This window comes from Sitodiplosis mosellana, unplaced genomic scaffold (assembly GCF_009176505.1).
Source record: "Sitodiplosis mosellana isolate CC-2019 unplaced genomic scaffold, AAFC_SMos_1.0 Smas_scaffold_18, whole genome shotgun sequence".
Lineage (NCBI taxonomy): Eukaryota > Metazoa > Arthropoda > Insecta > Diptera > Cecidomyiidae > Sitodiplosis > Sitodiplosis mosellana.
The window spans coordinates 1,510,647-1,524,585 of NW_022595260.1; the positions used below are offsets into that span (position 1 = coordinate 1,510,647).

Here is a 13,939-nt window from a genome sequence, read left to right on the forward strand (position 1 = left end):
ATAGCGAAACAAAAGGGATGTGTTTTTCCTTTTTTCGTGCAAAATATATGTATTTGTTATATTTATTAATAATATGTAAACTCTGTCGCACAATCGCATGCATGCGACAATTTTCAGATCTATCAGTCAGTGGATGGTATTGGCCAATGCCAATGGCGAAAAAAATCCACAGAGCACTGAGGAAGAGAGGCAAATATTATAAGCCCTTCATATTCGCCTTTTACCATATGAAAACGTATGTATCGCACCGGATCGGTGATTGGGAAATTATTCGGCCGGAGGGATTAAAAATGATTTGAAAAAAAAAATGCTGAAACACAGTAACTTCAGTGTAGATAAGGTTTTTCGCTTATTCTTTGCGATGGATAGATGTATCTTTTCTCTGTCGCAATTTTTTTCCACTGTGTTTTGTACTGTTTGATGACGATGATGGTTTTCCCAACCACGTGGTGGCTCTTTGTATTCGGCAACGATGACGGATTTGAGACGGTACGTATAGTGTACGTTGAACATTGTGCCGAGTATTTAATGCATACTCCCTCTATGCTGCACAGCTCAGTATATGATGTACATGCTTTGGCACAGAACACTGATTATAAACCATTCTCGCACTTTGACGCTAGACAGAAAGCGAAAGACCATTCGGAATATCGGGACCTAAAAGATTGGGTATCTCAAACCAATGTATCACAAATATTAGTTGAAATGCAAATGCAAAGATGTGCCCGCGATACATTCACATAAAGATAATTTTACCCGTACGACATGTATGCATGTACAGTGGTTAAAATATATTGATGGCGTTACTTGAAGCACAGAGACTATGAGAGTGAGAAATGGCTCGACAGCGACACGATGGATAAAAAAGGGTTTGCCATTCCGATTGGAATATGCACTGTATACGAAAAGATGTGAACAAATTATGAAAACGCATCAATGATTTTATTGTCCTTAAAAAATAATGAAATTTATGGTGGATCCACAACGAAGAAAACATGGGCCGGGAAGCGCATCATTTTGATGTAGACGAAGAGAAAACCCTTTTTTCCATTCGTCAGCTTACACTTGCTCTCACATAACTCTTTTGATTTTTGAAATACAAATACATTTATTTTGGTTGGTTCCACCCTCGTCGAATATGTGTGCACATGTTTCTCTCCATCCAGATCACGCAATGGTCATAAGGAATGAACATTTTTGTTTTATTATTGTAATTTTTGCTGCGGTAATTTTTGTGCAAATGATAAAAAATATTGAAGTACGGTCATGCGAACCCGTTTTGATTACGGCGACGACGTCGATTCAAATGAATTTGGCCCAAGTGCAAAGCACTGGAAATCATCGTACATTCGAGAATTAATTATTATTATTGTTCGAGATGAACAAAAAATCTGTCCCTTCTGATTACAAAAAAAAACGTTCGATTGCCAATGATTTTTTTTTATTCACTGAACTCGAATAATCGAAGATGGACAGCAAAATGAATAAAAATTAAATAATTGCAAACAACATAAATGTTCTTATTACATTTTTAGTGCCACTTCAACAAAAAAAAAAAATATCGATTAAAAAGGGTGATTCGATGATTCAAAGTAGTTTGACAAACAATTCTGAACTGAAAATATTATTTTTTGCGCTGAAAACTCACTTCGATTGTATTTTGTTGATGGATTAATTCCAACATTTTTCATGCGTTGAAAGTTTTTAATCAGTGGTTTGAACAAAAGATTTAATGAAAGTACAACGAACGAACGAGTGGAACTACGAGCGAATCGAACACACTCGGTTGGTTCACAAACACTTGAATAATTGAATAAATATTTGACTAACCCTCATCTCGATAATAATTATTGATATAGTCATTCACACAGCGGATTAAAATGTTTCGAGAAACGCTTTTGTCGTGCGTGCGACGCCTTTGTTGTGTGCACATTGCGTTCTCCTTGTTTTTAAACTCATTGTCATCAAAACTGATGCAAAGACTTTGGAGTTTGATGCTTAAAAGGTATTTGAGTTTGCCTCCGGGCTATCACAAAAGTGGCGTATATGCTCATTCACTGTGAAACTGTATCACCTGTGCCAATAATAAGCGAGCTGGCTAATTTCAGTTGGGTTTTTTCTCAACACGGTTTCTCCGACGAAACGAAATCCCAGCTAGAGAGTTTGAATCGGAAATGCGAAGCAAGAAAAAAAGGATACGTGTACAATGAGACATGTGCTTTACCACGACACCAACCTGGAACATGCATGCACGCATGGAGCGAAAGGAGGAGAGTGAGAGTGAGCAACTCTTAAAATACTTGAATGTAACGGCACAATTTAAACAAATCAAATGATTAACATCAATCCGTTGTTCCCATAAATATCTGGTCATTTAATGTGTGCGCGTTTGTGTGGTGGTTGCGTTGTTTGAATAGCAATCGAGTGCCAAACGTGTTTACATCTTTAAATATGCTGTCTTTGCCGCCACTGCACACACAAATGTATGTATGTACATTTTGTGCAAAGCCTCGATTCCACACATTTCTCTAAGCAATTCCGATCGCTTGTCGTTAACTACTACTTGATAGCGGCAACAAAGGCGACTAACCGACAACAACGTCATTTAGCGTGCCAATGCTTCAACATTTTAGTCAAACATTCTGTGCTGGTTATTTGGGCTAACACTTTGTCTCGAGCTGTGATTCAAAGCAACGAAAACCCAAGACAAACACAGGCATTAGATCGGAATCGCATACATCTATTTTGGTCGGTCGTGTGAGAGCTGCTGCTGTAAGTTTCGTTTGCATTTTCAATGGTTGTCGATTTCGACGTTTGTCTGCCGGTTACATGCACCAACTATTGATACATTTCAATGGGTTTTCATTGTTTTGTTCGTGTATCATTAATTGAACACAAAACCCTCATCAAATACACAAATAAATATCGAACTCACGCTCCTCGACAATGGCATTCCCTTTCAGCTATGTGTGTGTGTGTGTGGCGAATATATGTGCGATGTGTGCGAAATGTTGTCTCGAAAAACATACAAACACGCACATAACCACACTGCCAGAGAGAATGTGGATTCTTGGTCACACGTTCCTTTTTCGCTCACGGTGGTTTTCGGCCTCACTGCATTTTCGATAAAACTTTTACCAAAATGGAAATGACACACGTTCACCATCTGAAGACATATGCAAACAACGGCTCGTATCGTCAAACTGGCTGATTGGTCTGTTCGGTGCTTGTAAAACATCGTTAAAACAAATGTTTGATCAGCCAGCAGCAATTTCTCTCTGTGTGTATCCCCCCCATCCACTCGATATCACATTCACCAGCAGTGTGCATGAGGATATCAATCAATACTTTAACATTTAACCAGATTGAGGCGTATTTTTGGTCATTTGTTGGGTGCCGTAATTGTTTGGTATGCAAATTTAAGATTCCAAACCTCGACGATGATAGTACGAATCAATAGTAATCGAATTCAAATCCTTGTTGCCTCGCATATCAAGTACGATTGCTGTTGAGCTTTAGCCATCAGAAACACAAGCCAAAAATCATTGTTCAAGCAAAATATGAAATATTTCCCAACAAATAAATAATCATCGTTCCCTAGTATATGCATTTAGATAACCGAAATCCGAAATCCGAAATCAAAATCAATTCATTTTAATTAAAGGCGCTTGATGTTACACATACTGCATTTCAGTGCTCGTTTGACTTTAGATCCACACTCCAACGTCTCGCAACCTCTATTGAAACTTGCATTGCGGTTCGTTGAATAGTGGCACGAAAGCTGAAAATTATCAGCATCGCTTCTGGTGCAATACAATTTTGATTTCGATCTCGAGTTAATTGAAATGTCTTTAAGAATATATTCATGTGTTTCATTAATTGTTCCACTATCTAACGACGTCCATTTGCCATGCACATATTCTCTCTTTCGATGCATGTGTGTATGTGTGACTCGTGTTTGAGCCGAAGCCAAAGTTAAAGCCGAAAAGCAATGCTGTCGGTGAATTGCAAGATAAAATGATATAATGCCAGGGAATATTTCATAATAAACGATTTCACGATGTTGAACAATTTTCGGAAGCGCCCGTTCCCGGTTTCCGAATCTATCGCATTGCATTCATATTTCTCCTTGTCTCATCGTATCTGTGTATAATAACGGAATATGCAGTGCGATGCTCATGCAATCGATAACGTCTTTTGTGTGCACATATGCACATGTAATCCCAAGTATCTATTTATCGTGCATTCAATGGTTTCTGCAATTTTCCGAATCAAAATTGAAAATTGAAATAAATTCATTAATCAAGAAGATTTATACTAATCGAATATTGCTATAGTCGCAGTGGAAGCGAGCGAGGGCAATCAGCCTGAAAATAGCAATGTGACACCAAAAATTATTTGTGCCATTGAGCCTCAAAATGCCTCTTAATCGAATTCATTTCGGCCGAACGCATTTCATTACCGGCTATTCGATTCGCAATGCAAACGACTATTGATTTACCATAATTTCAAATCAATACGTATGGCGATAAACACAAGCATCGAAACATTATTCACCATGGTGACATTTGCTCTACCGCTCGTCGAGCACATATCTTTGGTTTAAAATCTTTGGCATTGTCGTTTGTCATTATTCTCTAACCAAATCAGCCATCGAATTGGTATCTTCATTTTTCAACGGCACAAATTCTTCCATGAACCGCCAATGTAAATCCCGTTTCGGTTTTTTTTCTCCATCGCCACTGTGTTCACTCGTCGAATCCCTCGCAATCCCATCGAATCCATACACAGCCGCATACACACACATATCGTCGGCACATTGACATCAAACCGACGTTGCATAACAATACCGAAATTTGCCTTTTAGCGATATATTATTGTCAGTTTCGACTATTGTTGTTTATAAATGTTTTATGAACGACTGTCGAATTCGTGAATCTTTCTGACTTGAATTGTATTCGGTGTGCGCTCGAGGTGCTGCTCCATGATACGGCTTATGCAGGCACGGAACCCACAACAGCAAATGGAAAGAGATAAAACCTTGTACAGAAAAAATGCGAAAGACGGAAAAACACGAAATTGATGATTGTACTTCGACTGTCTTGCTTTTCCCCCCAGTGTATGTAAAGTTTACAGTTTCTTCACCACACTCTCTTCATTCGAATTGCACCCTTTTTGCATCCACACAACGCAATTTGGTTATTATTTTAATGTTTATGTACACCGCAATGGTAACATTTGAATATTCAGCATGTGTGCTGCTCACATGACTCTTTTTTTCCTCTGTCATTTGGAGCTGTCAGGGTTTGGTGGCGATGAATCGGCAATCTTTTTCGCATTCATTCACTCAGTAATCGTATAAGTTTCGATCCTTGCCAAAAAATATGAGTATGTATTCTCATTTTTTTCCTATTCTATCCATTCCAAAAGTATTCTTGCCATTTTTCACCGTTTGTTTGCAATTGAATAAGATCGTAACGATGCTCATCGGCAACGGTGAATACAATGGTGAAAACGAAGCGCTTGACAGTACTCATGCTAAGCCATGGTGAAATGGGAGCACACGCCAATAACAAGCTATGAAATGAATGAAAAATTGAATTGTGAGTGCTCAATATGCTGCCGCGTCTGAAGAATGAGAGCCACAGAATTTGGGTTTGAGCTTGAATCGTCTGCATTTTGTGTGCACAAATATTTTCATAGCTCAAGAGGAAATTCATGATATATTTTTCCAATCAAAATTAGTTAAGAGAAACCTTACACACAGACAACACCGTCGTCGTGGTCGTCCGACATGCATGTGAATCGCACATTCGAATAACGTGAATCATACAAAATATAAATGAAATAATAAATATATTGTTCACTGTTTGATTCGGCAATGCCGTTCAACAATTTGCTATGGTTTTGCTGATCCGTTAGCTCCCTTGCTCCGATTCATCGATTTTTTTGGTCCACGTCCGTATAATTACCATCACATACACAGCAAATGAAGTATCTTCGAAACGAGACTCCGCTCATATCTTGCCAAACGTGATAGTCAAGTCATCAAACAAGCCATTCATAATTGAACGGATACATTTCCACAGAAAATTATTTTCGGGTTTTTGTTTTTTGTTGATTCGAATCATTTTTTTTTGTTCGAAGCAACCCCCGAGCATATATAGGTGTATGGTGTTTTCAGTCGAATTGGCGAAACCAATACTGAAGAATTTCAGAGAATGTGAATTGATGGCGACGACCGAGACAGAACAAAAAAAACACGACCGTCTCTCATACACCCACACAAAACTGATATCTTATCTGAAACGTGAACCCAGCATTTATTTGTACACCTGATTTTGATGACTGAAAAGAGCCACTTTTGTGATTTCCATACAATATTTGATAAATTTGCCCGCAAAATAATAATTACAATTCCGTTTCGATTCGCTGTGCTCGACCAAGTACCGCATAGAATGGGTAGACGGGTGTAGCGTCTGAGCGCATCGTTGCCAATTCATTTTCGGCGGGCGAGCACAACAACTTTTACAATTATATTGATTACATTTCCATGGCGGTGGCAATGCGACGTTGAGCATTGGCGGCTTTTAACCATCGCGCCGCATGGAATGAGACAAATGTGTGATGACTGTGATTGAAGCAGATACAAAATCGTCGGTTATTATTATTTATATCGGATTGATAGGGGTGCAAATAAGATTCGAAGAATGATCACTTTGGTTTTGTCAAAATGAAAGCGAACACAGTGCCTCAACCCATCTATAGCATTGGCACACAGTCAAGCGTGTTTACCGCACACACACACATACTCACAAACTCATCTGCGAAAACAACGATTTTGATTTATCGTCCTTTTAAAAGACGAGAACGGAAAATTAATGAATCGAATCCGTATCGAATTCATTGTTTTGGTTTTCGCATGTAGTTTGATGTTTCCGAAATAAACAAGTGCAAATACTCGGTATTCGTATGCCATTCCCAATCACTCAACTCGATGTCGTTTACGCTTGGTGCTGCCTCTGCTGCTACTGCTTTTGTTGTTCGTTGTGCGGAATTTTATCAAATCAGTGCGCGTCTTTGTTGTAAATTTGTCTGCAATAAACGGTGCGGCGTACATTGTGCTTGCCTCAAAATTTAAACGAAAATATGATTGAAGTTTGCGAATGTGTATCGAATAATTAATTGAGACGGTTATGTTTTGTGTGGAAACATGTCTCGAGCACACTGAAGAAGACACAGCATCTCGTCTGCATGGGATAAATAGATATGAACGAGCACTTGAAAGTGCAAAAACCTATACGCGGATATGAAGCAATTTCGATGGCAATATAAGATGTTTTTATTAATTATTTTGACAATTTAATGGATATTGATTTTGATGGGAAGTTTTTTTTGCTTTCACCCTTTCTGCTTTGCCATAAGCGCCATCTGTTCCAAACTATATTGACGACAATGTAAAGAAATGTTTAGTCGAAATCAATTCTGATGTTGTGATGCGTTGCGTTGTGTTCAGCCCGTACCATATTGTGGCATCGTCTTGCCAAAACGCAGACAGACAAGCTCCTTGTGAAACATGTGTTCGGTGCAGATGATGCTCTTAAACCAAACCAAACCAAACCAAACCAAACCAATCTATCGCAACAAATCGGTCGTTACACTCTGTCAAAACGGATGAATTTTTATCGCTGTCAACAATAATGAATTGTCTATTCGCTAGACACACACTCAAATATAATAAAATCCCAATCCCCATTTTGTGTTTATTTACGAATATAAACTAATATTGATGCGATGCGAATAGGAACAATGTTCGCTTTCATTTCAATTTTCAAGTGAATTTAATTGGATGTCATTTTGTCTCCTGTTTATTTTCAGATTGTAGCATTACTTGAAGAAATCTCTAGACTGAGAAGCGCATTGGCCGCATTGCAGGAATCGCACAATCTCCGAATAGAACAGCTCGAGGAACGACTTGAAGCCAAGCGACAACACATATCGAGACTCGAAGCACGTTTGGACAAACAAACCGACTACGATGACGTGAAAAAGGAAAATCGGTAAGAAATAAACCAAATTCACTTGCTTCACGTGAATTGTAAACAATTTGCATCCCAAATCAACATTTGTGCTGTCCTTAAAAATTGGATCAACATCTGAATTGCACTTGTTTCATCGGCAAAGAGGTCCTAAACGGAGTCATTGTGTCGACACAGACGTCATATAACTTGAAAGCAAATCATTGCATCAATTTACATGTTTGCCGGGGAAACACAAATGTGAACAGATATCGGCAACATCAAAAATTGCCGACTTCTCAATGCCCACATTTGTTGGAAAGTGCCCCCTTCAATAAAAGCATATTCCAAAAAAAAACAAGATTCATTTTATGATTGTTGCAGTCATAAAAATCACAATCACTTTCATTGTACCGAAAAACGCCCAAACAGACAAAAAATAAAAACAATGCACAAAAAAGGATATTCAAACGGCAAATATAAATACTGATAAGTTTTCTTTTTTGTGATTTTTATCTCTTTGTAGATCCGGAGACGTACAATCGGAATCAAAACAATTTCAAGAACTACTATTGGAGCGAACCAAGGCATTGGCGGCTCAAGCAGAAGCACTCAAATCAAACTCAGATGGTAAGTTTCGTTGGAAAAAGAAACATGAACAAGAAAAAAAAAAATACTAATCCACAAATATTTATTCGTAAAAAAGAATTTATGTTGAAGAAAACGACTAACGCGCATTTTGTTTGATGCTGTTATTCTTTTATATTGTTGTCTGTGTTTTTGATTATATTATTCTCTCTATCATTTCGAAATTAAAATTTTTAATTGATTTGATTTCGTCAGATATTTGAATGGTGTTTGTATGCATGTGTAAAATCGGCGGCTATTCGTGCTCAGAACGATAAATTATTATGAAACTTGCAACTCAAAGTCAAATGCATATGAGTTGGTACATTGTATTTCTGCCACACAAATTGGCAGCCCATTTCCTAATTAAATTCTTGCAAATCCGCATACTCACACCGTTCATTTATCGTACACAATTTATATTTGGACGCTAGACGATGCAAAAATTATAAACGCAAAATTCACACACTCGTCATTCAACGCAATTAATGACCAAAAAAAAATTTTGTTCGCATTCTCCGCTCACTCTCTCCCTCTCTCTAATCATAATTCTGCACATATTCTCTGCCACAAAAACGGCACAAAAGGAAGAAGAAGGGGAATTAAAGGTAGAATTTTAATCATGTTCTCACAGACAGGCAGACACACGAAAATCGTTTATTAAAACAATTAAATTCCGTAGTTGCTCAATAAATGAAATCATTTTATTGTTGCACTTTTTATTCATTTGTCGTGGTTTGGATCTGTGCGCTGGCTGCAAAAACACCGAAAATGCTTCCAATCCAAAACCCAGTGCATATAATTTGATCTCAATTTAGAAGAGAGGCGGAAAAATAACAACAACAGCGAAAGAAGTGGAAAAAATCGGGTGGATTTGTTGTCTGCAAATGTCTTAGCACTTAGCAATAATGCAGAATTATAAATGCGCATAAATAGATTTTCCACAGCATAATGAAATAAAGTATTTAGAGTTTGCTTGTTGTAAATTAAATGCAAACATTTCCATACATGTGTATGGCAGATCGGGTGCAAACGAGAGAGATACACACACAAAGAGAGAGAATGACTGGCTGAGTGTGTTCCGAGTAAGCTTAGCGCTGTTGTTTTTATTTCTCGCCGATTTTCGTCAGTTTGTTTCATTTCGTTCCGTTTGGAAATTGGTTTATGTGTGTTGGGATGTTTGTTGGTTGCTCGCTGCTCATTCGAACAATGCAAATGATTTTCCCATGCACCGGTTCTTTGGGCCGCGACTGAAAGAGATATAGAGAAAAGATTGGTTGCAACGCGACCACATTCATTCTACACGGCATCACCAAAACGCACCAAACCATTTTCCATTGCACGATATTTTATTCAACGCAGCAGCAGCAATAGCAACAGCACCAGCAATAACAACGGTAGTTGAGCTTCAGCACAAAATTTATAAAAAATTCATACAACAAGAACAACAACAAAAAATCGCGCCCGAACAAAACGCACCGAAATACACCAACTCCAAAGAAAATGTATTTAATGTGGTAGTATTTCATTTTTCGAATGACGATTTCCATTCATTCATTCAGAAGAAGAAAATTACATATGGAAATATTTGCGTGCGCGCTCGACTAGCAAACGACTTGCAAAAATGTTTCCCATTGGCTTTAATTGCACCGTGCAAATCAAATGGAATGCCATAAAAAATATAGAAAAATAAATGCGTTACAATTGCAAAAGAGATAGAGACGGAACAATCGTAACATGTATCCATTGCTGACGTGATGTGGTAACTGAACGAACAGAAAAACTAACAACAACAAACCTTTGGCTGACTTTTATTCTAACACATTATCGATTAATTTCCCACCATTCTATTATGCGCTGGCTTGTGATCTCGATGCCAAAAATAGACATGCAGAAATACAAAACAAATATTCTTTCTTGTGATTCGATTTTTTACTTTGAATTATCGCCCTTGAACCATTTAATCCATTGTTTGCGTCGACGATCGTGTAATTTTTCCCATAGACTTTAGCGTTTATTCTTCTTTTTTTTTATTCAATCATGTTGTAATCGTGCTTGTGCGCACACAAACACATATACAGAGAACAACCACCACAATGTTTGCTTGCATGATACAGATTTGTTTGCAATGATGATATGAAGAAATCGGCTGTCAGATTAATACGAAAACTGATGCATGATTTTCATTGCTATTTGTTCAATTCTTTCGCATTAATCAGAGAAAAATGTAAACAATGACATGCACCGTTCGAAATGAAAAGCCAATTCGCAATGGTATTTTTGTGTGTGTTTCTTTGTTTGTCTCAATGCTGAGCAAAGAATACAAAACGAACGGAATTGAGAAAAATACACGAAAAATTGATTCAATTAACAATTAATTTATTAGTAATTATCGTTTTTGCCTCGTTTCACGATCTATAGTTTTCCATTTACTCTACTCGGCAGTCATGTCACTCATGATTGCCATGATTTCCTTTCATTTTTTTTTAAATTGTTCGTTATTTCCAATCTTTTTTCCTCTCTCGTTTCGTACATTTTATTGACATAAAGACATGTTTATTGCATGTTTTCGCTCACGTGTAGATTTCATTTGGACATAATTTAATAATTTTTTTACGTATACTTGAAATAACTGTAAGCAATGCTTAATAAATTTCAAGTATAATTGGATGTGGTGTTTTGTAACAATTTCATAACAATTTTTTTCTGCCTTATTTTAAATTAAACGAAAAAAACAAACAAACAAAAACCAAATCCAAATCCACCAAGTTCTTTTTTGTGTCACCACTAAAATATTTTGCATTCCCGTCCACTTGAATATGTGTTACAGGCTCGTATTCAGCTGTAACCATTCCACAAGAAAATCATGCATCCCCACCGTTAACTGTCACATCAGTATCGACACCAATGACAAATGCAAACGCAAAAAATACCAATCCGTTGGTCGGCCGTAATAAAGATATGATATTGGCCGGTAGCTCGATGTTGCCGTCAGCATTGCAAACTGTCGACACATTCGGATCATTTTTGGGCGAGGAGATAGTGTGCAATTGGCGTAGAGGTTTTGAGCTTCCGCCGAATGTAGCTCAAATGCATCCTGCAGCAGCAGCAGCAGCAGCCGCCGCCGCAGCAGCAGCTACAATGCAATCGACCTATCTAAACTCGGCCGAAACGCATCGTTTGCAATCACACCATAACAGCATCAGCCAAAATGCCAAAGCAATGGACACTAAAACTAATACGATTTCAAATTCTTTAGATGATCATGGAAATAGACAGGATGACAAAAGCAGCCATCATGATGCATCCTCCACAGCAAGTACGCCAATTCTTCAGGATTCGCGCTACGATGATAATCAGAATGGTGGTATGACGCCGATGTCGTTGCCAATTTCGAAGAGCCCGCAAGAAGATAATAATAATCATTTGGGCGCATTGCCGCATGGTCCTAGTTTTCCACTTGGTTTGCCGTTCCATCATCCGATGCAAGAACGTCCACATTATCGCTTCAGCGACGAATTACAATTGACTCCCGGTTCGATGGCCGGACGGCTTGGCGACTCCCTTATACCAAAAAGCGATCCCATGGAGGCCAAACTACAAGAAATGCTGCGCTACAACATGGACAAATATGCAAATCAAAATCTCGATACATTGCATATATCGCGACGCGTACGAGAACTACTGTCAGTGCACAATATTGGCCAACGTTTGTTCGCCAAATATGTGCTCGGGCTATCACAGGGCACCGTCTCTGAACTACTATCAAAACCAAAGCCATGGGATAAACTCACTGAAAAAGGACGTGACAGCTATCGAAAAATGCATGCCTGGGCATGCGATGATAATGCTGTTCTATTGCTGAAATCATTGATTCCCAAAAAAGGTAAGTTCACTTTTTTCTACTCAATATTTGTTGTTGTTTTTTTTCCACATAAATTCCCCATTTAGACAACACGACATTTTCATCTGACATTAGTTGCTTTTTTCGATTTTACTTTCACCAACAATTGTCCCGATGACAACATATCCGAAAATTGAAAATTGCCAGCGAGATTAACAGTTTTTCGTTTAGCAACCTCTCCGTAGATTTGTTTTTCCCTCCCTGGCTATATGATAAATATTTGAATAAATCGTCGCATCCAGACAGTTTGCTAATCACCTTTTTGCTGTCTAAAGTTCGCTAAATTCTAATATCTGAATAAGTTTAATCAGTCTCTGTTGACACTCGGTTGCCAACTTTTTCATATGATTTCACAACAGCAGCAGAACGAAAAAAATATGTGAAAAACATCATGAACAAGTGAGTTTATGAAATGAAATCAAAAATTGGTTTCATGTGTCGAAAGTTTTCTCACATATTTCTCTCGGTTTCCCTATTTGCCATGTACCGGAATGCGCTGGCAGCAAAGCGTGAATACAAATAATCATAATGGCGTGAAGTTTCGAAGCCAAATTATTGAAACTATTCTTAATGCACTCAAAGCGACTATTTATTCGACCACATTATTGCCGACAGAACACTGTCAATCGGAATTGCGGGTCGCGCAACACCTCTCACATTCATAACAATGATTTTGGTTCCACTCTTGACTCCCATTTCTGGTTTTCTTGCATTACATCTTGTGCGTTGTGCTGCAATCAAAATCACCATTTAAACCGAACGGATTTCCGATTCATACTCATGCTCTCATGGGTTTTCATTTGTTCGACCATTTCTTTTTTTTGTGCGACTGTTCTGCTCAACGTTGTATTCGTTCAATAACGTTATTATCGGAATCAGTCAGCCATTCACCGTTTTCTTTTATGAATTCATATAAAAATAATTGGTCCGCGTCTATCTATCGGATTTATAATCCTTTTGAATCTCGGCATTCACTGACAAGTGCACACGGTTTTCATCAGACTCTCCACCGTTTACTTTACGAATATTTTTTTGCCGCATTTGTTCTGTCATTTCACATTCGGCGATCATCAAGTAGACCGAGATTAGTGAATTGGCAATTCGTTTGATATCGCTGGCTCGCACGTTGCACCATTCGTAATTTGTTTATGAGAAGTGCCCATGATTTGTCAATCACTTCGATTCGATTGCATTGAAAAAACTGGGATTGCAAAAATAATCCATCGCTTCATATTCATTAGGTTTTCGACTCATATCTTTCAATAGACGAATATCCCGGTGCGGCTTCTCATCGCAAGTCGTGTGCTTCCACTTGACAAATGAAAAATCCATTTCATCGAGTTCATTTTTTCCGCATTGACTGCTTTATCGAATGGCGATGGGTTTTTTT

At 38.1% G+C, this 13,939-nt stretch overlaps 1 protein-coding gene across 2 annotated transcripts in view; it reads left to right on the forward strand.

The window, feature by feature from the left end:
- The window catches only part of LOC129568445 (homeobox protein cut), a 176,354-nt gene that overhangs the window by 137,560 nt on the left and 24,855 nt on the right, over positions 1–13,939 (forward strand). The window contains exons 3-5 of one of the 2 annotated variants that reach the window (XM_055446297.1): positions 7,879–8,060; positions 8,545–8,648; positions 11,476–12,531. In XM_055446297.1, coding sequence (XP_055302272.1) covers positions 7,879–8,060; positions 8,545–8,648; positions 11,476–12,531 — 1,342 coding nt within the window. The remainder of the gene's footprint in view (positions 1–7,878; positions 8,061–8,544; positions 8,649–11,475; positions 12,532–13,939) is intronic. The other variant, XM_055446298.1, reaches the window with a different exon arrangement.